Source organism: Mesoplodon mirus (genome assembly GCF_964341445.2).
Source record: "Mesoplodon mirus genome assembly, chromosome: 11".
NCBI lineage: Eukaryota > Metazoa > Chordata > Mammalia > Artiodactyla > Ziphiidae > Mesoplodon > Mesoplodon mirus.
Window position 1 is genome coordinate 42,354,973 of NC_138987.1, and position 26,690 is coordinate 42,381,662.

At 44.4% G+C, this 26,690-nt stretch overlaps 1 protein-coding gene across 8 annotated transcripts in view; it reads left to right on the top strand.

Moving 5' to 3' along the window:
* The window catches only part of PPARA (peroxisome proliferator activated receptor alpha), a 71,225-nt gene extending 45,333 nt beyond the window's left edge, over window positions 1-25,892 (top strand). For 7 of the 8 annotated variants that reach the window (XM_082636730.1, XM_082636732.1, XM_082636729.1 and 4 more), the window contains 6 exons: window positions 7,636-7,885; window positions 14,420-14,580; window positions 15,968-16,106; window positions 17,031-17,233; window positions 22,223-22,670; window positions 25,557-25,892. In XM_082636730.1, the coding sequence (XP_082492856.1) occupies window positions 7,678-7,885; window positions 14,420-14,580; window positions 15,968-16,106; window positions 17,031-17,233; window positions 22,223-22,670; window positions 25,557-25,804 (1,407 nt within the window). In that variant the 5' untranslated portion in view covers window positions 7,636-7,677 and the 3' untranslated portion in view covers window positions 25,805-25,892. Of the gene's footprint in view, window positions 1-5,894; window positions 5,911-7,635; window positions 7,886-14,419; window positions 14,581-15,967; window positions 16,107-17,030; window positions 17,234-22,222; window positions 22,671-25,556 lie in introns of those variants that run through there. The other variant, XM_082636734.1, reaches the window with a different exon arrangement.
* Window positions 25,893-26,690: the final 798 nt, after the last annotated feature.

Sequence of the window (26,690 nt, forward strand, 5' to 3'; positions counted from 1 at the left end):
GGGTTGTTTGCTGTGCGGCGATGCGTAGCTGACCCAGCCCCCTCAAAGTGGATTGTCCAGACCTTCTCGGCTACTTACTCTGTGATGTTTTAGGTCATCTCTTCATGTGGACTTTTCTTAGAAATGCCCCTTACCGTTTTTTATTTTTTGCTGCTGCATTCCTTTCTGATCACCTCTTAGGATGCAGCTCGGGTGTCCCCTCCTTTGTAGAGCCTTCCAACCCTCAGGGTGTCCCGTGATGGCACTCGTCACAGTGCCTCTGCAACGATCACTTGTTTATTTCTTTCTCTCTCTTCGCCTACTGGCAGCACAAGTGACTTTCCTCCCCGAGTCTCTGCATTTTCTCCTCTGTCAATGGGACCAGTGCTACCTACCCTGCCCCGGTGCTGGACCCATTAAAAAAAGCAATGCAGTAACTGTTACCGAGGGCCTGGCTCTGGGGTGCTCTGTGCACCTTCCTTGTCGTCCTCCCTGCCCTGTTCCCGGCCCCCACACCCGCTGCCCTGGGCTGGGTGTCCCCCCCAAGGTGTCTCCAGGGAGAAGCACAGTCACCAGCTCAGGGGGACTTACATGGTCCACGAAGTTCATAAAACACAGCCTCCCATCCCAATGGTGACCACCAGCTTGACTCTGAAAGTCAAGGCTCAGCCTTACGTCTGCCTGTCGTCTATGTGATGTATTTCTGCCAAGACCCATCAGGACCTCCTTGTCTGGAACTGTCAAGGGCCTCGGTCCTCCATTGCTTCTCTGTTGTCTGGCTGCTAAAAGCTCAGCATCATCCCCGTTGCTACTGGTTCTGTCTACACTGGGTCAAAACTTTTGGGTGGAAAATGCGAATTTCATTTCCATGGACTTCTGCTGACAATTAAAAAAAATTTTAATTGAAGTATAGTTGATTTACAATGTTGTGTTCATTTCTGCTGGACAGCAAAGTGATTCAGTTATATACATATATATTCTTTTTCATATTCTTTTCCATTATGGTTTATTACAGGATACTGTATATAGTCCCTTGTGCTATACACTAGGACCTTGTTGATCCATTCTATATAGAGTAGTTTGCATCTGCTAATCCCAACCTCCCACTCCATCCCTTCCCCAACCCCCTCCCCCATGGCAACCACAAGTCTGTTCTCTATGTCTGTGAGTCTGTTTCTATTTTGTAGATAAGTTCATTTGTGTCATATTTTAGATTCCACACATAAATGATATCGTATGGTATTTGTCTTTCTTGGTCTGACTTCACTCAGTATGATAATGTCTAGGTCCATCCATGTTGCTGCAAATGGCAGTATTCTTTTTTTATGGCTGAGTAGTATTCCATTGTGTATATGTACCACATCTTCTTTATCCATTCCTCTGTTGATGGACATTTTGGTTGCTTCCATGTCTTGGCTGTTGTGAATAGTGCTACTATGAACATAGGGGTACATGTATCTTTTTGAATTACAGTTTTTTTCTGGTTATATGCCCAGGAGTGGGATTGCTGGATCATATGGCAACTCTATTTTTAGTTTTTTTGAGGAACCTGCATACTGTTTTCCATAGTGGCTGCATCCATTGACTTTTTTTTTTTCCTAAATCTTTTTTTTTTTTTTTTTTAAATTTTTGGCTGCGTTGGGTCTTCACCGTTGCGTGCAGGCTTTCTCTAGTTGTGGCAAGCAGGGGCCACTCTTGGTTGTGGTGCGCAGTCTTCTCACTGAGGTGGCCTCTCTTGTTATGGAGCATGGGCTGTAGGCTTCAGTAGTTGTGGCACACAGGCTTCAGCAGCTCTGGCATGCGGGCTCAGTCGTTGTGGTGCACAGGCCTAGTTGCTCCGCGGCACGTGGGATCCTCCCGGACCAGGGCTCGAACCTGTGTCCCCTGCATTGGCAGGTGGATTCCTAACCACTGTGCCACCAGGGAAGTCCCCATGCATTGACTTTTGATTCTTGTAGTAAGCTGCTCTGCTCACTCAAATTCCACTGCAGCTGACATTAAAGTGTGTCCAAATTGTAGCTTTGCTGTAATTATTTTGATATCACCATCCACAAAAGTAAGATTATATTTAAGAATGGTAACTCCCTTTTCAGGACAATGGGAAAGAGTTGGGTTTGAAGTGGCTAGAGCCACTTCTCTACTATCATAGATGTGATCTTTGTGTAAAACAGTTGGGAACATTCTTTTTGCACCTTTAAAGATAAAGGTGTGGAGGCTCACAGCTACCCTTTATCCCCCATCTTTGCATGCCAAATTCTTTTGATTATAAGATTTCACGCCTTAGGCATTGTTGGGAAAGATCTAGAAAGCTCTAGTTAAATCTCTCTGATGTGCAGACTGTTCATAGTACATTTGATTTAATTCATTAAAATACATAGTCCTTCGTTTCCTTACCATTATTATACTCTGGTCCTTTTTTCTTCTGTTTTACATGTGTTTCCTAGGTATTTTCTATACTTAGTCGTTAATCATTATGCGTGGGCTAATGATTAATCTATTTCAGTGAACTTCTGGTGCGAGGTAAAGGTACAGAGGGCTTTTTAGCATTCTTTTGTTTATTTTGAAATGTTGTTTTCAATCCTAGCCCAACAAATTAAGCCAAAAGGCATCTAAATAGTATCTATAATATCTAAAAAGTATATAGGAAAGTATAAAGAACCCGACAAGGGAGTGAAATAGAAATGGTGAAAAACAGAAAAATTTGTTGTCTGAGAGCTGCTTGTCTGCTACACAAATGGTACTCCTTTGACAAAAATTCCATCTTTTACCTTTAAACCGTTCAATGAAGTCTAATTGGATTTGATTTAGCAAAGGCAAATGTCAATAGATTCCTCTAAGCTGGCATTAATGAGGCATAATAAGTGATCATTTGGGAGGGCTTTACAACCCAGTAAGTTCGAGTCGAGTACAGAAAGGTAAAAGCAGCAAAGTAAGAGACTGATGTTTGTAACTGTTTACTTGGACTCTGTTGAGTCAAATATAAGTTCTGAGTGTGAGAATTCCAGCCCAGTTCCACTTGTTCTTTTTCTTTGAGTATCTATTTTCATAGTCTGTAAACACGTTTCAATAGCTAACTTTTATTTAACGCTTAATTTCAGAGAACGTTTACAAAAGGGGTTCTAGGTCCAAGAAGGTCGGTTAATAATGTACGGGGCAAAAATGGGTGACATACATTAACACCGTTGGGAGCCCACAACCAAGTGATTTCCGCCGAGTCTTTTATTCCATTCAGCTGATGACGCTTCTTTACTCTTTCTTCAAAGCACTGAACTTACTTTATCACTGAACATTTCCCAGGTTCTCTGTCTGTTGCTTCTAAGGTAGAATCAGGCTGGTGAGCTGTTCGTGCCTTTCCTGAGCACTCTGTAATAATGTGTGCCAGTTGGTTGCCCGGGCTGTGGGCACAGTACCTGTTCTCAGGATAAAGGGGTCGATAAGCAACACCTCTTCCCCCTACATCTCTGTTTGAAGCTTGCCCTTTCCTGCCGACTTGGACTTTGTTGTTCACTGTGATGCTTAGATTTGTTTGTTTGTTTGTTTGTTTCCTCTCTCATGCTTAGTTTTTAAGTCTCTACAATGGTTATGATTCACTCTGTAAATTTCTGATCACTTTCCCTAGGTAGTGCCATTCTGACTTCTGTTTCAGACATCCTTACGTTATGTTGTCTTTTGAATACTGGTTGCACGTGCCATTTTGCCGTCTGGGTGACACAGGCTGTGGAGGCAGCTGCAAAGCCGGGGTGGGGCCTCACAGACTTTCACCTGCTGAGTGTGGACTAAGTTCGAGTTCTGTGCCAACCTCGCTAAGCAGTGGGGGTGGAAACGGAACGCCTGCTGCATCGTAGGGATTGTGCTGGAAGTACGGACGCAGAGATTAGCAAAGTGTACCGGTCTAGCGGGAGAAATGAAAACATTTCCAACACTGTCCCTATAATTAGGGCTACATCAGAATTGGGCCCAAGGCGCTGGGGGCACCCTGAGCAGAGTGTGCTGGGCCCTCCTTGTCTTCACAGACTCAGAGCTCATGACGCCACCAGCAACTCATTTTAGCTGATCTTCCCAACAGTCGAGTCATCTGAGAGTTGGTGATAAGGAAAATCCCTTGATGTCAAGGTTAACAATTAGTGTTAAAATTCTTCTGGTGTTTTCACTTGCCCTGTGTTTGGGTGACATAAAGCAATGGTAGGATTCTGTGCCCCCTCCCTCCTTCCCTCCCTCCCTTCCTTCCTTCTTCCTTTCTTTCTTGCCTGTATCTTTTTTTTCCCCAGTGTTCTAGTTTTCCTATACCCTGCTTCGTAATTCTCAAAGCAACATTTTGACTGAAAAGTGTTCTACTAAAAGTAGAATTTCAGCAGTTTACATCTGAGTTTCTGTTCTACTGGATGCAGCTCTAACATGTAAATTGGATGGGAAAGAAAACAAAATGCCTTTAGAAACCAACATGTCTCAGGATTGATTATCCAGGAAGGGGTGATGGGATTATGCATTCACCACATCTTTCCTGGAACTTGGCTTTATTACCTCTTCTCAGCACCCCCTACCCTCTCCCCCATTTCTCCCTGCAAGGGATCCAAGGCCTGTTTGAGTTCCGCTTGCCTCCTCTCCTGGTTTCTTACCTCCTCGGCCACACTGGGAGCTGCTAAGAGGTCGTTTGCTGTGCCTCTTTCTCCCTCCAAAGCCCCAGAGGACCTAGGACATCGGGCACAGGGCACAGTAACTGGTTGCCCGTCGTGACGGACCAGGCAGTGGCTGTGTTCTGTGGATTTGAGAGGCAGGTACTTGCCGTGACCTTCCTGCCCCCCGAGCAGAGGTGACCGCGGCGTGGGGAGAGCAGGGGCAGAGCCTGCCAGGAAGCCGCAGGCCGGCGGAGCGGGCCGCGTGCCATGCAGCCTCAGCTCTACCCGGGGACACGTCCAAAGGGCACTCTCCCTTATCTGCTCTGGCTGGAAGCAGGCAGGGCCAGGGTGTCCAGTGATCTGTGCAAAGGCCAGTCCCCTGGCCGGAGGTCACGGTGTTGCTTCACTCCCCAGGGACCTCGTTTAGCTCTTCTTAGCAGGAACTCCGGTGTTTCTCTACAGAAATCTCAGGTATCCTTTAAAAGCAGCTGATAAGTAAAATGATAAGATCTCAAAACAGTCTAACTCCCTGGATGTCATGACAGGGAGACTAACGTTTAGTCAAAGATCAGTTCCTCCCGTTCTGGACACTCCTGGTTGGAAGATAGAATATTTGCAGGACTAAGAGGCTGCTGTCCATGTGTGTTTTCCTTGCAGCGCTGAGACTATGACAGGGCAGAGGAGGTGGTGGTCATGGCCCCACTGATAACACAGCCTCTGCCCGGCTATCAGATATTCGTTAGGCTGAACTTTGCGGTGAAGGTAGTAAGTTAATGACCGCACTTTGGAGCCTTTTGCTCACGGTGGAAAATATCCTAAGTAACGCTTACACCTTTATCTTACTTTCCATTTGAAGGAATTCAATTGGGATGCAGAATAAAATATGATGGAAAAAATGCACAGATTCACAGCCTGATTTACACTAATAGATGATAAAGTCTTCTAAATCTTATGGAAGTTTAATGATTCTCTTTTCTTTTTCGTTGTGTGTTATTGTCCACTATGACTATTTATTATCAGAATTCCAGGCATGAGAGGCGAGTTTCACAAAAATGTGTGAACTGGACCCATTTTTCATTTCTAAAGGAAGCCGAACCATCCCTTCATCTTTGCACTTAAAGCTACTGTTTACTTTCAGCTGGGCTGAAATGTGCAATGTTTTTACGCAAGTCCGTGCCACACGTTTGCTTTGGCAGTGTGTTCGCACTCCGTCCAAAGAGCCCAGCCTTCTGTGATCGCAGTGAGAGGGCAGCCGCCTCGCGCTGAGCCCTGGCGGTGGTCAGTGGCACGCACCTCCTCTGGTCCCGTCCGCGATGTGAGCCATGGGCTTCCCTGTGACCATTTCAGAAGCTAAATGGCACCTTGTCGGCCTTGTTGGCGAGAAGGGACCCGACGGGGCTCGAGGGTGGACCTGGAGCGGGGCCCGGGGAAGGCAGGGATGGGAGGGGGGTTCAGGCAGGGGGGCTGGGGCCTGGCACAGAGGCGGACAGCACAGGGAGGTCCGGATGAGGCGATGGCCCGGTGCCACTGGTTCCCCTGGGGGTGGGGCATGGTGACCAGGGCAAGATCGGGGGAGACACCGTCACCAGGGCCCACGTCGAGCTAGGAGAACGGACACAAGGCTGACGGTCACAGGAAGTGGTTTCAGAGGCTTGAGCAAGAGCATGAAACCAGCCATCGCGGGAAGGACCGCCTTTTTGACTTTGTACCTGTGCGCATGTGCTTGGCTGCCCTAACAATGGGCCACTGACTGGGGCCCCTAAACAACAGGCATTTATTTCTCACAGTCCTGGAGGCTGGAAGTCCAAGATCAAGGTGTCGGCGGCTTTGGTTTCTCCCGAGGCCTCTCTGCTTGGCTTGCAGGTGGCAGCCTTCCCGCTGGGTCTTCACGTGGTCGCCCCTCTGTGTGTGCACCCCGCTGTCTCTCTTTGTGTGTCCAAATCTCCTCTCCTTATAAGGACACCAGCCAGATTGGATTAGGGCCCCCTCTAAATACCTCATTTTAGTGGAATCCCCTCTTTATTATCTCCAAAGGCAACCACATTCTGAGGTGCTAAGCGTTAGCACCCCCGCAGCGGAATCTGGGGGGACACGGTGCAGCCCGTAGCAGTGCCCACGTGGAGAGCGTTCTTCTGTGTGTGAGTTGAAGCAGCCTAGCGCTGTTGGGGACTGACATGTTTAGATTTTTTTAACTCTACGATATATTTGTTATGACGCACTCGTTCTTTAGGGATACCTACATGACTCCCCCTCCAGGGGTGCAAGGAGAACATATAATACTGCCTCCAGCGTGTGTGCCGACTGCCTGCCTGTCCCACTCCCCCCGGGCTCCCACCTGAGCCAGACTGGCCTGCGCATGCCTGGATGTACCTGTGTACTTCCATCCTGGGGGCTTTCCACTTGCCGCTCCTTTTCCTGGAACATTCTACCCAAAATGTCCGTACAGCTCACTCCCTCATTCCTGCAGGTGTCTGTGCCCCTTTTCTGAGAGGTCCTCCCTGGCCGGTCTTGTAGGGCAGTATCCTTCCCCATCCTCCCCCTGCATCGCTGTATCCCCATCAGACTGTCCAGACATGTCCCCACCAGAAGGTGCATTCCGGGACAGCGGGGACTTTATGTGTGTCCTCTGCTGTTTTCGTCTACCTCGGATACACAGTGTGTGCTCGACAGTGCATGAATGATTCCCGGCCTGCTCGGCTCTGGCTCCTGAGACGTGCTCTCGTTTAGAGGTTTTCACTGTCTTGGGAGTTCCCTGGTGGTCTAGTGGTTAGGATTCAGTGCTTTCACTGCAGGGGTCTGGGTTTAATCCCTGCTCGGGGAACTGAGATCCTGCAAGCTGCTCGGCCAAAATAAAAAAAATAATAAAGATTTTCATTTTCTTAATAAGCTTGTCAAGAGTCAAGCGGAGGTAAGGTGGCCAACAATGTTACTTTTTAGATTATGAATTCAGGTGTGTCTCTGCTGATAAATGATGTCTTTGTTAAAGGAAAACCAGTGTTCTTCTCTGTCCATTTCACCCACGACTTCTCTCTCCTCCCAGGAACGTGGAGCCCGGCAGTGGGACCATCTCCATCCAGTTGAGATGGTGGACACGGAGAGCCCGATTGGTCCCCTCTCCCCACTCGAGGCTGAGGATCTGGAAAGTCCACTCTCTGAAGAATTCCTACAAGAAATGGGAACCATTCAAGATATTTCTCAGTCCATTGGTGAGGACAGTTCTGGAAGCTTCAGTTTTACAGAATACCAGTATTTAGGAAGTGGTCCAGGATCCGATGGCTCCGTTATTACAGGTAAGTGTGCTATTTCCTAGAAAGCTTTATCTGGAAATGTTTTTTTTCCATAGAGAAAGTTGTTCTCTTTACCTGGAGAAGAAGTCACATCTCTCTGCATTAAAACCTTTAGATGTGTAAAAGCACGACATGCAGTGCCACTGGGCCTTGAAACTTTTCAGGTGTGTCTCGCATATCATAGTATGCCTTCTCTTTTTGTTTGTTTTTGGATAAACTTTTTATTGAAGTATAATATACACATAAGAGTGCACACACCATAAATGTGTAGCTCATTTGAATTTTCACATGAAAATATAATTTTTACACTACAGAGTAATCTCTTGCATGTAACTTACCTGAGCAGCCTGTTGTTTGTAATTTTTCACCATGATGAATAGCTCTGTAACAGACCTCCTTGTGGACAAATCTTTGAGTGCATCCTGGGTGACTGATTTTTTTTTTAATTTTAATTTTTTGTCCCTGTTGGTTATTTATGTTAAATACGGTTACCTGGTGGGGAGGGATAGTTAGGGAGTTTGGGATTGACATGTACACACTGCTATATTTAAAATAAATAACCAACAAGTATGCCTTCTTTTTAAAAGCTGCACATAAATCACATAATGCTTGAAATTCAGCAGTCAGCTGCATTTTTTAAATGCTGTGAGTTTATATTTCTTTAAAGCAGAGACTCCTACTGTAATAAAAATCACTCTCTTTTACCTGGAAATGTATATGAACCATCTCCCTACTCCCTTGTAAGCTTTTATATATAGAATGGATGCACAACAAGGTCCTACTGTATAGCACAGAGAACTATATTCAATATCCTATGATAAATCATAATGGAAAAGAATATTTAAAAAAAGAATGTATATATATGTATAACTGAATCACTTTGCTGTATAGCAGAAATTAACACAACATTGTAAATCAACTATACTTCAATAAAAAAATATTAAAACTGAAAAAATAAATTTCAAGATGGTGACAGTAGGGAAAAAAAACTACATCAGGCATCAGCCAAGGCAGATACAAAGAAATAAAACATGGGGTCTGCTCAGGTAACCTCACTGGGAAAAAGGAAATCATTGCCCAGTTCATCTTTCTGAGCAACGGTTAAGCCACCCCAGTATAATGTGGTGTAAATTGTACCTTGACTTAAAGGAAGCCCTGTCTGGGGTGGACTTGACTCGACTGTACTTCTTGGCAGAAGTGGGTTTTGGATCAGACAAACTAGACTTTATTTTTAAATTTTTAAAAAATTTATTTATTTATTTATTTTTGTCTGTGTTGGGTCTTCGTTGCTGCGTGTGGGCTTTCTCTAGTTGCAGCAAGCGGGGGCTACTGTTCTTTGTGGTGCGCGGGCTTCTCATTGTGGTGGCTTCTCTTGTTGCGGAGCATGGGCTCTGGGTGCACGGGCTTCAGTAGCTGTGGCACGCGGCCTCAGTAGTTGTGGCTCGTGGGCTCTAGAGTGCAGGCTTACTAGTTGTGATGCATGGGCTTAGTTGCTCTGCGGCATGTTGGATCTTCCCGGACCAGGGCTCGAACCCGTGTCCCCTGCAATGGCAGGCAGACTCCCAACCACTGTGCCACCAGAGAAGCCCCAAAATAGACTTTAAAATAAAGACTTTTACAGGAGACAAGGAAGGACGCTACATAATGATCAAGGGAACAATCCAAGAAGAAGAAGATATAACAATTGTAAATATATATGCACCCAACATAGGAGCACCTCAATATATGAGGTAAATGCGAACAGCCATAAAAGGGAAAATTGACAGTAACACAGTAATAGTGGGGGACTTTAACATCCCACTTACACCAATGGACAGATCTTCCAGACAGAAAATTAATAAGGAAACACAGGCCTTAAAAGAAGTGGGTCTTGGCTGGGACTGGAGGAGTTGGGTTTGGACTGGCCAGGAGGTATGTGTGTGTGGTTTTGAGCTCCGAGCTCGGACTGTGCAGGCTCTCTTGGGGAATAAAGAAGGTTCCCCCTGCAGCGTCTGGTATAAGGTCTCTATGTTCTTTCCCCTCCGTGGGTCCCCGTGTGTCACGATCTCGGCCTGGAGCATGTTTCCCTGACCATCTGTTCATGTCTTCCCACTCCAGGAAGATGATTTTCACGGCTGTGCACTGACCTGGGTGACGGTGGGAAAGGGAGCATTTGTGCTCCGCTGGCAGCCAAGTTCACTGATAAACCCGTGTGCATGGAGAGAGTGGCTGAAAGTGCACGAGCTCTAAATCCAGCAAGCCCACTGGGGACGGGCACTGTTTAAAAGGGGACATGGACGTGGGTCTGCACTGTGCCGGTGTTTGTGATGGGGTCTGCACTATGGCAAAAAGAAAAAAAAAGGGAACTTACAAAAAGTGACTGCACTGGGTTTCCCTGGTGGCGCAGTGGTTGAGAGTCCACCTGCCGATGCAGGGAGCACAGGTTCGTGCCCCGGTCCGGGAAGATTCCACATGCTGCGGAGCGGCTGAGCCCGTGAGCCATGGCCGCTGAGCCTGCGCGTCCGGAGCCTGTGCTCCGCAACGGGAGAGGCCACAACAGTGAGAGGCCCGCATACCGCAAAAAAAAAAAAAAAAAAGTGACTGCCCTGAAGTGTACTAGACACACATCCTTGACTTTTGGCCCCTGGCCGTTAAGGTGGTGGGTGTGTGATCATCCATTTTTATTTCGCTTCAGTTCCCCTTACTGTGTTTATTAATCCTTTTGGCCGTTTGGAGTCATCTCAAAATTCTTAAAATCTTGCTTTGTCTCCTTTCCAGGCTTTTCATTGTTATTGTTTACAATTGATTTGAGAGATAAAATGATTTCTTATTTGTAAATTAGATTTTTCATCTTTGTATGTAATGGCTCCCTTGGGTGATATTTCTAAGTTATGTAAATTGCAAATACAGGAGGGCCGTCTATAAAACGCATTCAGTTTAAACTTGACTCCTTGGGAGACCAGATGGGTGAGGCTGCTTACTCAGCCCATCTATCTTTCTCACCCCACCCCCCAATTTTTCTTAGCAGCTTTGCTGATATAAAAAGCTTCACATATTTAAAGTGTGCAATTGGATGTACACACACACACACGCACACGCACAAAGACTTGTGAAACCAACAGCACAATCAAATTCCAGACCCCTCACCCCAAAGTTTACTTGTGCCCTTTTGTAATCCCTCTTCCCCACCCTCATGCCTCTCTCCCTCCCCAGGTACCACTGATCTGCTTTCTGTCGTTATCCATCAGTTTGTATTTCCTAGAATTTTATATAAATGGAATCATATAGTATGTACTCTTTTTAGTCTGACTCCTTTCACTCAGCAAAATTATTTTGAGATTCATCTGCGTTGGTAGCATCTATCAACAGTTCATTTTCTAAAATCCACTGTATGGATTTGCCGCAGTTTATCCACGCTATTGATGAACATTCGATTGTTTCCAGGTTTGGCTGTTACAGATAAAGCTGCTGGGAAAGTTCACGTACACACCTCTGTATGGACAGTGCTTTCACTTCTCTTGGGGAGACAGGAGTGGAATGGGTCATGCATTTCTGCTTCTTTGCATGTTTTACAATTTGTTATTAGATACCATACCTTGTGAACTTTGTTGATGATGGAGAATTTTGCATTTACACAAATATTCTTGAGTTTTATTCTGAAATGCAGTTAAGTTACATGGAAAATGTTGATCCTTTCAGGTCCTGTGGTTAAGCTTTGTTAGACGGAACCAGAGCAGTGTTGATTCTAGAAGTAATTTTGCCCCAATTCAGAGGCAAAACCCTTTTGAGTATTTTACCCAGTGCCCCAAGGATTCTGAGATTTTTCTGCCGTGAGTGGTGGTCATGGGACCACCTCTTAACCCTCAGTACTGTTCCCTCTAAGCATTTCAGGTTGCTATTGGAGTATCTTTTTTTTTTTTCTTTTTGGTCGCACCAAGCGGCATGGGGGTCTTAGTTCCCCGACCAGGGATTGAACCCGTGCCCTCGGCGGTGAAAGTGCGGAGTCGTAACCGCTGGACTGCAGGGGAATTCCCTGGAGTATCTTTTCTTTTAGGCTCTCTCAGCTGATAGAGCAGAGACATACATGTGTACATACTAACACACGTATGTACATGTCTGTATTTCTGTATATAGCTGTCTGTCTCAATGTCAGGGTAAACGTGAGTTCAAACAGATGTCTGCACCTCTAATCCACCACCACATGGACCACTTTAGCCTCCTCCTGTCGCTTCATCAATGAGCTCACACTCCAACAGTGAGAGACCTGGCCCACCATCCAGCCATCCATTCAGTCACCATCATTAAATGAACAATTAGTTGTTCATTTCCAGTGCGGTGGCATCAAAACTGCTCACCCAAAGCCCTGTGGAAAACAACTTTATCGGCTGGGGACAGTGTCCAGGTGCAGTTCTTTTGCCTTTGGCCTCACAGACTCCATTCGTTTCCAAGGTCACTTACACGAATATCTTCAGCGAGGTTTCCTACAAATGTTTCTTACATTTGTGATATAGATTGTATCATCACATTCTGTGTGCCATCCTGGAATCTCTGGACCTCCTCAGTTTTTTTTGTTCATTTGCACACGTTTAAAGTTCACTCTGTACTGTAAAATTCTGTGGCTTTTGACAAGTGCATTGTGTCCTGTATTCACCATTACATTTTCATGTGAATAGTTTCACCACGTCCAAAAAGCCACTGGGCTTCACCTACTCAGCCCTGCCTCCCCGACCCCTACTCCAACCGCTGATTTTTTTTTTTTTACCACTGCTCTATTTCTGCCTTTCCACAAATGTCGGATATTATGAATCATATAGTTTGTAGCCTTTGGGGATTGGCCTCACCTATTGAAGCATCTTGGTTGCTTCTGATTTTTGGCAATTAAGAATAATGCTGCTGGGGAATTCCTCCAGCAGTCCAGTGGTTAGGACTCTGTGCTTTCAATGCCGAGGACCTGGGTTCACTCCCTGGTCGGGGAACTAAGATCTCACAGGCCACATGCCACAGCCAAAAAAAAGAATAAAGCTGCTAAAGCACTATTTACAATAGACAAGACATGGAACCAACCTAAATTTCCATTGACGAAGGAATGGATAAAGAAGACATGGTATATATATATATATATATATATATATATATATATATATATATAATGGAATATTACTCAGTCATTAAAAAGAATGAAATAATGCCATTTGCAGCAACATAGATGGACCTAGAGATTATCATACTAAGTGATGTAAGTCAGAGAAAGACAAGTATCATATGATATCACTTATATGTAGAATCTAAAATACGACACAGGGCTTCTCTGGTGACGCAGTGGTTGAGAGTCTGCCTGCTGATGCAGGGGACACGGGTTTGTGCCCCAGTCTGGGAAGATCCCACATGCCGCAGAGCAGCTGGGCCCATGAGCCATGACCGCTGAGCCTGCACGTCCGGAGCCTGTGCTCCGCAACGGGAGAGGCCACAACAGTGAGAGGCCCGCACACCGCAAAAAAAAAAAAAAGAAAGTCCAGCTTCTTTTTTTTTCTTTCATGGATTGTGCTTTTGTGTTGCCCACTCGGATTTTTATTCTATATTCTGATGCCATTTACTGAGTTAACAATTACAAAAGGGCTGGAAGGGAGGACGCAAAGAAAGCAATGAGTTCTGTGTAGGACATGTCGATTTTTGGCAACCAAGAATAATAAAGCTGCTGCAAGGACCTCTGCTAAGTCCTGAATGGCGGGTTTTTCCTCCAGTTCCAGGGCTTGTCACTATACTTATAGTGTATAGTTATACCACCCCCTAGATTGTCTAATTGTTGACTATATTGTGCAGTGTTAAATACATTGCACCCTTACAGCTGTCTGTCCATTTTATCTTTGTGTCAAAAATCTGAGCATGTCGCAGGAGCAACTAAGCCCGTGTGCCACAACTACTGAGCCCACGTACTGCAACTACCAAAGCCCATGTGCCTAGAGCCTGTGCTCCGCAACAGGAGAAGCCACCGTAATAAGAAGCCCGCGCACCGCAACAAAGAGTAGACCTCGTTCGCCGCAACTAGAGAAAGCCTGCGTGCAGCAACAAGACCCAACGTGGCCAAAAATAAATTTATTAAAAAAAAAATCTGAGCATGTGGCTAGCATATACTTGAGCTCATTGTTGGTGACATTTAAATGTTAATAAAATAGTATACCCACCCCCGCCGCCATAAAGAGGAATAAAGCTGCTGTAACCATTTGTGTGAATAAGGCTACTTGCAAAGTGGCCTTTTCTGCAGGGCCATGGTTTAGTCCATTTTGTTTTGTTTTTTATGGATTAAAAAGTAAAGTTGTTTCTTAGTTGGGGAGCCCCTTGGGTAGGAGCCCCAGCGGGGATGCTGGCGACGTGGTCACTGTGGGAGCACAGAGGGTGTGCAAGGGCCAGGCCCGGGTGGATGCAGCATGGGAGCCCTGCCCACCAGCTGATGCCTCACCACTAAATGCCTCACCCGTGAACTCAGATCCTCAGAAAGCTGGTTTCGACATCTGATGGCGAGGCTGTGAATATTCGTAAATCTTCCCCTTGTGTTCCTAGACACCCTCTCACCAGCCTCGAGTCCCTCGTCCATCTCTTACCCTGTGGTTCCTGGCAGCGCCGAGGAATCGTCCAGCGTAGCACTGAACATCGAGTGTAGAATCTGTGGGGACAAAGCCTCAGGCTACCATTACGGAGTTCACGCATGTGAAGGCTGCAAGGTATCGTGGACCCTGGATGGGGAGAAAGGTGGCCTTTCGGGGACTACGTGTGGTTCCTTTTATTTTATACACAAATGTTTGTCACTACTAAGAAAGGTCTGCTTAAGTTGTAGATCAGAAACTGACCCATGTAACACATTCCTTTCTCTCTTTGGAAAGTCTATGGCATATTGCTGGACTGTTCTTTGTAAGTGACGTAGAGAGTGTGTTCTTTAACAGAAAATAAACCACATTAAAGAGGCTCCCTTCATTTGGATGCGAGGTCAGAGAGTTTTGTCCACTTTTTCTCTCCACCCTCATCAGAAGGTCACGGAGGGCAGTGGTTCTCACAACCATCAGAGATGTCAGGATCCTGCAGCACGTGCTGGGCGATGACCAGACCCGTGGCTGTGTCCTCCCCAGCTGCTCAGGGTCCCCCAGCAGTCCCTTCCTGCATGTTGGGGGCCTGGCCACCCGAACCACGAACACCCTTGTGTATATCCTTATTCTTGTGCCAGCTCAGCTGGACCTCTAACCATAGGTGACCCAGGGCCTGCAGTGCAGGGGGTCAGGCCGTGTCCTCCAGCAGAACTATGGAAGGATGACCAGAAAGCAAAGAGGAAAGAGCCCAGTGTAAATATAAACCCTTCACAATTTGCCAGCCACATACCTTGAAAAAACTACTTGCAAAGTGGCCTTTTCTGCAGGACCATGATTAGTCACCTTTGTTTACTTTTGTTTTTTTATGAGCTAAATAGTAAAGTTGGTTCTTTACTAAAGTAAAGTTTAAGATATTTTTGTTTGTTTGTTTTTTGTTTTTGTTTTGTTTTGGTCGCGCCTTACCACGTGGCACATGTGATCTTAGTTCCCCCACCAGGGATGGAACCCATGCCCCCTGCAGTAGAAGCGCTAAGTCCTAACCACTGGACCGCCAGAGAAGTCCCTAAGATACTTTTATAAAGCAAGAAAATTATTCACAACCAGCTGGCTTCCTTTTATTATATAATCTTTGTCGTTTAGAGAGTTAATATTCTCTTATAAAAATTCTTAGAACTTTTTAGTCACAAATATGGATCTGTCCTCTGAGAAGAGAAAGTCACATTTGTATAAATCTTGGCAAGGCAGAGTCACTCTTCAGGAGACCGTAATTGTGTCTTCCCAGGCCAGGTGAGGGCGTGTTGAAATTACTTTGACTTTTGCCTCATTTTATTGTTTTTCTTTTTACATGTAATGAAATTTCAAATTTTCAATTTGCCCCAATTACATCAGACTTTATAGATGAACTGTTTCTCTACATTTCGTTCATTTAAAAAAAGACAATAAATGAGCAACAGGAGATGTGAATAAAGGAATGACACTGATTCCTCAGTGGTCCATATTCTTTAATAAACTGTATATCAATCCGCAGGGTTTCTTTCGGAGAACTATTCGGCTAAAGCTGGCATATGACACATGTGACCGTAGCTGCAAGATTCAGAAAAAGAATCGGAATAAGTGCCAGTATTGTCGTTTTCACAAGTGCCTTTCAGTTGGGATGTCCCATAATGGTAGGTAAGGTTGTCTATCGCATTTTCCCCACCCATGCCTCAGTTTACCCCCCTTATCGGGTTGGAACAGACTGTATTTTGAATGAATGTGCTGCAGCATTTAATACTCAGGTCATTTTGTAACATGATAGCCTAAGAAAAATAAGCCTCAAATGACAGAGATCTAGTAGAACCCTTAGAAATACTGTTAGAAACTTCAAATGGTACAACTTTGATATCAGATTTTGAAACCCATTGGAAACCACTGGGATGTCTCAATGTTCATATCATATGTATGAAGCATGTGCCATTTCAAACATTTTACCATATTATGAATTTAATTATATTCAATCCTACTCTTATTATTATTATTTTTTTGGCCGTGCTGCTCAGCTTTCAGGATCTTAGTTCCCCGACCAGGGATTGAACCTGGGTCCCCTGCAGTGGAAGCTTGGAGTCCTAACCACTGGACCACCAGGGAAGTCCCCATACTCTTATTTTAGAACTTGCCAATTACTACAGGAAAGTGAATTTAAAATAATGTGTTCATAAGAGTTGCATGTCTACCTTCTGGAAAAAGAAAAAGGTATTATGTTAACTCCTTCTAAGGCTCACTTTCATCTCCTTAACCGAAAGGATCAATTATGTACCTAACGACATGAAGTGACCTTAAGCCCATCCTACTGATAAAGTGAGTCATGGTGCTACCTTTAATTTTAAGCTCTTTTAAAAGTCCAGGATATATGGAGTTTGAGGTTTATTTTCATCTCTCCAAGGGAGAAAGCTGAATAGTGCTGAGAAGTGGATTTTAACTTACCCGTGAATGTTTGCTCATAGTTTAACCCGTGGTGTGAACATTTCATCCAGCTGTTAGTCCTTGTTCCATGTTTTGTTGTTCATTTCTTTGTGTTTTCCGTTATTCCGTTTCTCCCCTCCAACCCCCAGCAATTCGTTTCGGACGAATGCCAAGATCTGAAAAAGCAAAATTGAAAGCAGAAATCCTTACATGTGAACATGACCTAGAAAATTCTGAAACCGCAGATCTCAAATCTCTCGCCAAGAGGATTTATGAGGCCTACTTGAAGAACTTCAACATGAACAAGGTCAAGGCCCGGGTCATCCTCGCGGGAAAGGCCAGCAACAATCCGGTAGGTGGCTTTGCTGCTGTTTATTATAGTCTGAAGTGCTCCTTTGGCAACAGGTCAGCTGAGTCAAAGAGGAGGATTGAGGAAATATGTCCTAAATGTTGAGAAAATCATATTTATCCCCAACGCAAACGAGAGACAATGCAATGGAAACATTTCCCTCAGAGACTATAAAACAGCCCAACAGCAACTCCCGTCCCATTTGATCCACCTCAAAGCTCCTAGCAACCATGTTCTTATAATGACTATGTAATTAATGCACTCAAAAAGTCTGGTTAATAGTTTACCAGATTCTAGGGTGGCTTCTTAAGTGATTTTTTTAATCCCTATTTTAATGCCAGAAAATGAAACTATTCACTTCCCACTCAGAGTGTGCTCTCACATCCTTTCCCCTAAAACTACCTTCTCCTCTCCGACCTCCCCCTTCCTACCCCCTGTCCACCTTCTTCTTCTCCAATGAGAAGGAAATGACATCTCGGGGCTTAGAAAGGGTCCTTTGTTTACAGAAACTTTATTGTCTTTTTGGACGGTTCTGGACCTTCTCGGTAGCAACTAAGATTGCCCCTTGTGGACGCCTACACTTCGCCTCCCCTGCCTGATGCCACCCTGTCCCCACCCCACAGTTAGCTAAGCCTTTGTCTCCGTTACAGGCCTAATCTCAGAGCTACCTTCAAAGAGGGGGATGGCCCAAGGTTGACGAATAAAGACGTTTTGCCTTTCTCCTGTGAGAGTGGTGAAACAGGTTTGATTTGTACTAATGAGTAGCTTGAAGCCATCTTTATTGGGAATTACAAGCTGGAATTTTTAGTCACAGGAAAATAAAGCATCTCACGAGCTACTTACTTTCATGAACAAACCAAACCTCTTTTTTACTGAGTCTTTACATTCTTCGGTGAATTCTCCAATTAAATAGGCTGAGGTACTTTAGGAGGGTTCAAGCAAACTCTTGTTAAATCGGTAAAGCCACACCCATGCTGGGCAGCCCCAGAGGCTCGCAGAAACTCCACCCTAACCCTTTCCAGATCACAAGGGTGAAAGCAAAGTAATCTTCTACCTTTGAATTTCCATCCTGGAAATGATTCGTATAGCCCCAAATTAAAGCAACCCAAATTTTTGATCTCTTGGAATCCTTTTAGATCTTGCTGAGTTCTTCTACATCTCCCTTGGGTTTTCAGAATGCAAAGCAAAGCAAACTTAAAAGTCATCTTTACTCAGAACCAAACACTCTTGTTTAATATTAACTTGATTTCCATGGCGTATCCTTTCACACCCCACTGAGATCCACGCGCTCTAAGAAGGAGCCCATCACCCGCGGCCAGAGTTGAAATCTGGACAGTTGAGGACCATCACACAGTTACTCTGGGAGAGGAATCTCTTTTGGTCTTAAGGAAATAAATGATAGACCCATAGTCCAGCACTGGGCTTCACTGGAGAGGAAAAACAGAATTCGGGGTACTGCTGAGAGTCAATTGCTTGCTTCTGCCCACCTCCAAACCGGAGCATCGCGGGTACCAGTTTGAAAGGGAGTGTCCAGGGCCAGCCACTGCCTTTGATGGCACTGTTTGCTCCAAGCTGGATTCACTTCCCACCCCATTTCCTCTATATGTCGAAGCATGGCCCTCCTCCTACCTCCCCGTCCAGCCCAGTGCGCCCCAGAGCTTGGAGCATCCAGCTTGGGGCCACAGTCTCTGCTCCATCTGTGCTGGGTCAGAGACAGAGCTGCCGGGAGGGGCGGCATCCTGGAATGGCAGCCCCCTCACACCACACCGTGGGGTTTGGCCTGCTGTGTTATATTGAAATAGTATACCTATAACTTGTCAGTAGCTTGAAAAACATACTATTTTTTACTATATCTAGAAGTGTGTAGTAAAACCTACCCAAGAGCTTATTAGATCATTTCATCCGAAGCAATTCTACCAATAAGTCACAATTAAATTTCTCCGAAAAGATGCTGCTGCTGAACTTTTCATAGAAAATGCTGTTTCAATGTGTTTTGGAGATGAATTCTTATAAATAACATCATTAACACACATAGAACAGTGTCAGGTGTGAGCGAGGGAAATATATATCAGGGGAGACCTCTGGTCCTGGCGTGGAGTGACGTGGGGGGAAAGTGGGCAGCTTTCTGCCTTGTGCTGTTTAAAAGCTTTACAGTGTGCTTCACTGATTGGAAATGACCACCCGTAACATCAGATGTATTCATATTCAAGCTTGAGGATAAAAAGAATATTCCAAAGTTAAATATAAGCTTCTGGATTTTTAAAATAGTCTAATCAAGAATGTTTCTCAATAAAATCTGGCAAACTTTCAAGGGTGTTACTCTATAATATCTCTTTGGCTGTCATAAACATGATTTTTTAAATGTTAGCACTTGTTTTGAATTCAGATCATTTCTAATTTTGCCTGTTAATGAGGCCTGCCTTTTAAAATCCAGGCGATAATTTTATAAAAATGAAATGAAATATTTATTACCATTGAAGTCTCCATTTATGAGAGAATGTTCCACATAAAAATAGTCCAGGGCCAGCGTCCTGGGCATGTGTCCAGTTTCACAACACCCCTGCTTAGAGGGCCTTGTGCTGACGTTTAATGCTCTGTCGCTGTCTTGAAATTCGTAAGCACTTTCGAATAAGGGACCCCACATGTCATTTTGCACTGGGCCCTGCAAATTGTGTAGCCAGTCTGTGCTAGTCCAAGAGATGTCCTACCAAATAACAACAACAGTATAATAATAATAATAATAAGCGTTCTGCAGTCAAACACTGGGAACCACTGTTTATGCTAATCCCATTCTTAAAGATCCACGGTGTACACTCATGTTAAAGACTCTGGTAGGCTCTAACTTTATTTAACTCAGTGTTTCTCGAGGTTTTTTTTTTTGACAACAGGATTCTTTATTATTATTTTTTTATGTAACACCTTTATTTCTGCTGAATGTACTTTTGAAAAGCCAGTGATTTGAATAAAGTCAAGGTGGCCTTATAATATTTTCTGAAATTGAGGGAGTACTGCCATCTATCCTTTAAAAACATTTTTCTGGTCCATCCTATAAACGTTAATACTTTAAATCCAAGCTCCAACTTCCTGTGAAGCAGAACTGCCCCCAAAACTTTCTCAAAACAGTGGTAAATCTGGCCTGCTTTTAATTTATTTACTTATTTATTTATTTTTGGCTGTGTTGGGTCTTGTTGCTGCACACAGGCTTTCTCTAGTTGCGGCGAGCAGAGGCTACTCTTCCTTGCGGGGCGCGGGCTTCTCATTGTGGTGGCTTCTCTTGTTGCGGAGCATGGGCTCTAGGTGAGTGGGCTTCAGTAGTTGTGGCACGTGGGCTCAGTAGTTGTGGCTCACGGGCTTTAGAGCGCAGGCTCAGCAGTTGTGGCGCATGGGCTTAGTTGCTCCGTGGCATGTGGGATCTTCCTAGACCAGGGCTTGAACCCGTGTCCCCTGCATTGGCAGGTGGATTCTTAACCACTGCGCCACCGGGAAGTCCTGGCCTGCTTTTAAGTCTTTGGAGAGAGACAGTTTTAGTCTTCCATCATCAAACTTGAGATTGTTAGAAATTGGGCTTTGAGTTCTGTATTCAGACTGTTTTCAGTCATTCACAGATAATTTTAAAAATATTCCCTTTCCTCAGATGTGAAATCAGATCTTTTTTTTTTTGTCCAACACTATCTTGCAAATTCTAATTCTGTTTAAACATTTCATAGGCAATGCATCACATTATCCCAACACATCCACCTCTGTGCCAGGTATACCCAGCAGGTACCCGGAAGATGGCTTTGTGCTGTGATTCCTCCTGATGCTCTTGTGAGCCCAGAAATAGGGCACACGATGTGCCGTGGGCACAGAGGCACTATCAGTGATGTGTTTTGCCCACTGGCAGAGTGATTCTTAAAATCACTGGACTTCTTATACACTCAATGTTTATCTAGTGGGGATTGAAAATAATGCCTCAGCCCACTTCATTATTGGTCTGTAGAACACATTAAGAATCAGAGAGATCCCTCAGAGACTGCCATTTCTTCTGCTCCGCACACAGAGCTGGCATAAATTTTGGCCAACAGCAGTATCTGTGCCCATTCTTCTAAGCCCCACCAGATACATCATCACTTCTGAGCATGTTGGCTTCAAATAACATGGCCAACCATCTCTTCCTTCCTCTGCTAGATCTTTATAAAATGGCAGGAACGGTGGGTTTAGATGCACATGGTAAGGCCACATTTAGGGAGCTGCCGTGGGGATTTGGTACTTGTCTCAGAACGTGAAACAGTGGTGGGAAGATTTCAGTCTCCTGTACCGGGAAACGGGGGTCCTTCAAGGCTTTCCGGTTTATCCCCCGAGAGCAAGGGTTTAACAATGCTTTTTTGTTTACTTCCACACAAATGCCAACTTTCTGACTTGTATTTATTTACATGCCAAATTTATTCATTCAACAGTCAGTGTTGGATGATGATTATCTGCGAAGTTCATAAAATGCAAAATTAAGAATTACTGTAATTACTGGCTATTGCAGTAGTATTTGGGAATTCAGAGAATATCATAAAATATTTAAAGTGCTTTGCTAATATTCTCTTTCTTGTTAGCTTTATTGCCAAAATCAGTACTTCACTTTTTTTTTTTGGCCATGCTGCACGGCATACGGGATCTTAGTTCCCCAACCAGGAATCGAACCTGTGTCCCCTACAGTGGAAGCACGGAGTCCTAACCACTGGACCACCAGGGAATTCCCAGAACTTCACTTTCTTAGCAATGAAATCCCCACCCAGTTTTAGGCGATGATGATTATTATCTTACTGATTTATATTGTCCTCTATTAAATGTCTTCTTGTCCTCAACTAATTTTGAGATTGTTTAAGAATGTGGACTGTGTTTTGTACATAATTTGATTCTCGACAGGTGGCTGGAATACTGCAGCTACTCATCAGTTTCTTGATAATTAAGAAGACAGCTTGTCGCCAATTACCTGACTTATTCCAGTGTTTTTCTTGTCAGCCTTTTGTCATACACGACATGGAGACGTTATGTATGGCCGAGAAGACTCTTGTGGCCAAGTTGGTGGCCAATGGCATCCAGAACAAGGAGGCAGAGGTCCGCATCTTCCACTGCTGCCAGTGCACGTCTGTGGAGACAGTCACGGAGCTCACAGAGTTCGCCAAGTCCATCCCGGGGTTCGCAAACTTGGACTTGAACGACCAAGTCACTTTGCTGAAATATGGAGTTTACGAGGCCATATTTGCAATGCTGTCTTCTGTGATGAATAAAGACGGGATGCTGGTAGCATATGGAAATGGTTTTATAACTCGTGAATTCCTAAAAAGCCTAAGAAAACCATTTTGTGATATCATGGAGCCCAAGTTCGATTTTGCAATGAAGTTTAATGCACTGGAGCTGGACGACAGTGATATTTCCCTTTTTGTGGCTGCTATAATTTGCTGTGGAGGTAAGTTATTGATTTCACCAGCTGGTGCTGTGGCAATCACAGCCTCCTACCTAGAGAATTTGGCGGTGGTAAATCCGACGTGAGTGGGGTGGAGCCAACACTGTAGGGGAGGAGGGTGTCCGAGCCCCACACTGCCACTAACCAGAATTCAGTGAGAATGATATCAATATCATATCATACTATAGCATATGTTATTTTTTTCCATTTCAGAGCTTTTATTCTTTATTTTAAAAAATTTTTATTTTATATTGGAGTATAGTTGGTTTACAACGTTGTGTTAGTTTCAGGTGTATAGTAAAGTGATTCAGCTGTATGTATACATATATCTATTCTTTTTCAGATTCTTTTCCCGTTTAGGTTTCTACAGAATACTGAGTAGAGTTCCCTGTGCTAGACAGCAGGTCCATGTTGATTATCTATTTTATATATAGCAGTGTGTATATGTTAATCCCAAACTTCATGTTATTATATATAAACACATTTGTAAAGTATAAATGTTCTATCTGTAATTACATGAATATATATTTATTTAGAATATAATGGAAGATTAGGTATCATTAATAATTATAATGTAATTATATCTATTATATCTAATATCTATTATATATCAGATATAATTGTAATAATATTATAATGTATGGTGTATAATATCATCATATACAGTCGGCCCTCCATATCTGTGGGTTCTGCATTTGCAGATTCAACCAACTGCGGATTGAAAGCATTCAGAAAAAAACATTTCCAGAAAATTCCAAAAACGAAACTTGAATTTACCACACACCAGCAACCATTTACATAGCATTTACGTTGTATTAGGTATTACAAGTAATCTAGAGATCATTTAAAGTGTATGGGAGAATGTGCATAGGTTATATGCCATTTTATATATGGGACTTGAGCATCCGTGGATTTTGGCATCTCGGGGGGTCCTGCAACCAATCCCCCACAGATACCAAGGGACGACAGTGTTTTAATTATGTTATTATCATATTATATCCATATTACAGTATTCTATAAAGTCATACAGATGTTAGTACAGTTGCTGTCTCTATTGGTATATTTATGCTATTTCATAATGAAAAATATCAGTAGCTAACTGTCAGTGACTGCAAAGTGTGCTTTGCCAAAGGAAATGGATCCCAGTGAAGGAGAATCTAGGCCTCTGTACGGGGGAGCTGGCCCTGCAGTCCCCAGGTTTTTGGCTCGGTGTCACGTTCCTTTAAATAGCCCTGTCCTGGGTCTAAGAAGGTCAACCCTCTACTGTAAACTCGGCTGACCCTACCCAGCCTTAGGGGAGACCGAAGGGGCCACTGCCTCCTCAAGCTGCCTGAAGCTGTACTGTCCCCCACGAGTCCCTCACTCGCGGAATTGAGGCTGGCCACAGTTGCCCGGACTCTGGACGTGGAGCTGGGTGAGGGTGGCCCAGCTCCACGAGGTCTGTCCTTCTGACCATCCAGCTGGGCACAGGTGGAGGAAGTCCTGTGCTCTGGCAAAAAGCACAGAATGTAATCTGTCACCGTCCTTTGCACGCTCAAGATGTCGTGTTGTGGGGAGAGCAATGCACAGCTATTTATAAGTAGTATGACAGCTTTATAAAAGAAATTTTAATCATAGATCAGAAAAATGTCTAGTGAGATATACATGAAATCTGTATGATGTGGTTAAAATTATGAGGGGGGGTTCACTTACTATTTTTTTAAATCTCTCTCTTTAAAAATTTAGTAATTATTTTATAACCAAAAAAAAATGAAAAATCCACATCATGAGCAACACTTTTGAAAATTCTAGTAATGCGTGGGACCCTAAAGAGAGCACTGGCAATTGAATACGGATGGTGGGGGCTGATTTTCTGGACCAAGGGCAGGATGCATGGATCTGAGCTGTCCCAGGAAGTCTGGTGTCTGTGTCTGAGGCACACCGGGAGGTCACCTGGTGTCCACATCACCCTTCCTGCACCAAGCCTCAGACCTCCCCTCTCTGGGTCACCTCAGCATCCTCCCGTATCCATCCTCCAATTCATTTCTGGCTCCACCTTCTTTTCAGCTGATTTATATTGGAAGGTACCTATAACGGTGCTTTATACCACAAAACCGAAGTCAAACATAATCACACGCCTTAAATATTGTTGAAACCGAGCACCTAAGAAGACACAGGAAGAAGAATTTCATTTTCCATATTATGCAAAAGCAGTTTGTATGTATAGTTACTCCTCTACATACAGGTTTTCCCCTGACAGGTGGTGATCAGATAAATCCTAAGTGAAGCGGCCACCCTGTAAGGTAGCTAGTCATTTTAAGGTCGTAGAAATATTTAGGAATGAGTATTTGTCCTGTCTGCCCCTATCAGGCCCAGCGACTTGGGAAAAATCTAGTTCTATCTTCTAGGTAGGTTGACAGCATCTAAAGGCAGCTGAGCTTTTGGTAAAAAAAAAAAAGGCCGTGTCCAATCAGAATGTTTGGTTGTTCCAGAATTCCCTGGCAGTCTAGTGATTAGGACTCTGCGCTTCCACTGCAGGGGACGTAGGTTTGATCCCTGGTCGGGGAACTAAGATCCCACATGCTGAGTGGCGTCGCCAAAAAAAGAAAAAAAAAAAAAGGGCTTCCCTGGTGGCACAGTGGTTGAGAGTCCGCCTGCCGATGCAGGGGACACGGGTTCGTGCCCCGGTCTGGGAAGGTCCCACATGCCGCAGAGTGGCTGGGCCCGTGAGCCGTGGCCGCTGAGCCTAAGTGTCCGGAGCCTGTGCTCCGCAACGGGAGAGGCCACAGCAGTGAGAGGCCCGCGTACCGAAAAAAAAAAAAAAAAAGTTTTCTCAAACTGAAAAACAGTTATTAGGTATTAGCATGCTGGTAATTGCACTCAAACATCTCTGCTTTCTTTTGAGGATAGATCGGCCCGGCCTTCTAAATGTGGGACACATTGAAAAAATGCAGGAGGGTATCGTGCACGTGCTCAAACTTCACTTAGAGAGCAACCATCCCGACGACGTCTTTCTCTTCCCAAAACTCCTGCAAAAGATGGCAGATCTGCGGCAGCTGGTCACGGAGCATGCGCAACTGGTGCAGGTGATCAAGAAGACAGAGTCCGACGCCGCCCTGCACCCGCTGCTGCAGGAAATTTACAGGGATATGTACTGATTTCTTGGAAATGCACACAAAAAAGAAACTTTTCAAGCGTTTTTAAAGGCGACAGCACTACAAGTGAGAGATGGGAGCAACGCAACTTTGCACAAATGTCAGCATTTGAACCTGGGACAAAGGAAAGTATAAGCTCTAGGTAACCGGAATCCTGTTCCATGTTTCTTTCTTTTTTTAACCACTGCTTCAAGAAATGCTGGTGATAAACAGCTATTAGTCAGGACTTGGAAAATTACGCAGAATGGGGTTCAGTGGTCTGATTTAATGCACCCGATGTGAATCAATGCAGATTTCTTTGTCACATTAGGAATTTACTGGTGAATTAACCTCAGAATACGTGGTCTGTCTTCCCTTTTCACCACGTTTTGACTGTTGTGCTCCTTTATAATTTTGAAAACTAATCAGCACTTTTTAATTTTTATAATCCTGTAAACCTAGATGTCTCCAAAGGTTAGGTATTTTAAAAGTTTCCTGAATTTGAAGAAAGACAACATGCCGGTTTTGAATTGTAGGATTTAGAATGTCAAAGAATGATTCAATAAGCTATCAAAATGCAGCAATTGTTTTGTTTCAGTTCGCTGTTTTCATGGTGTAACTAATATGTGAAAAAGCCTGTTCCCAGGTTTGTGTAGAAGATCCCGGAAAGCCACGTCTCACGGGCCCTCTGGACTCGATCCTCTGCCTGTTTAAAGCTAGTGTCTGTGGTCAACAGGAACAAGACAGACTCTGAAGCATGTCAGTTTCCCATTCCTCTCACCTCCATTTCCTATCAAATCTGAACCAACCGACTCAGGCTGTTTGGGGGCCATGGTCACGTCTCCAGGGGCAAAGTGACAAGTTATTTGTAAATCTTGCTCTGGGCCCCCTCTGTCAAGGCAGCTCCTTG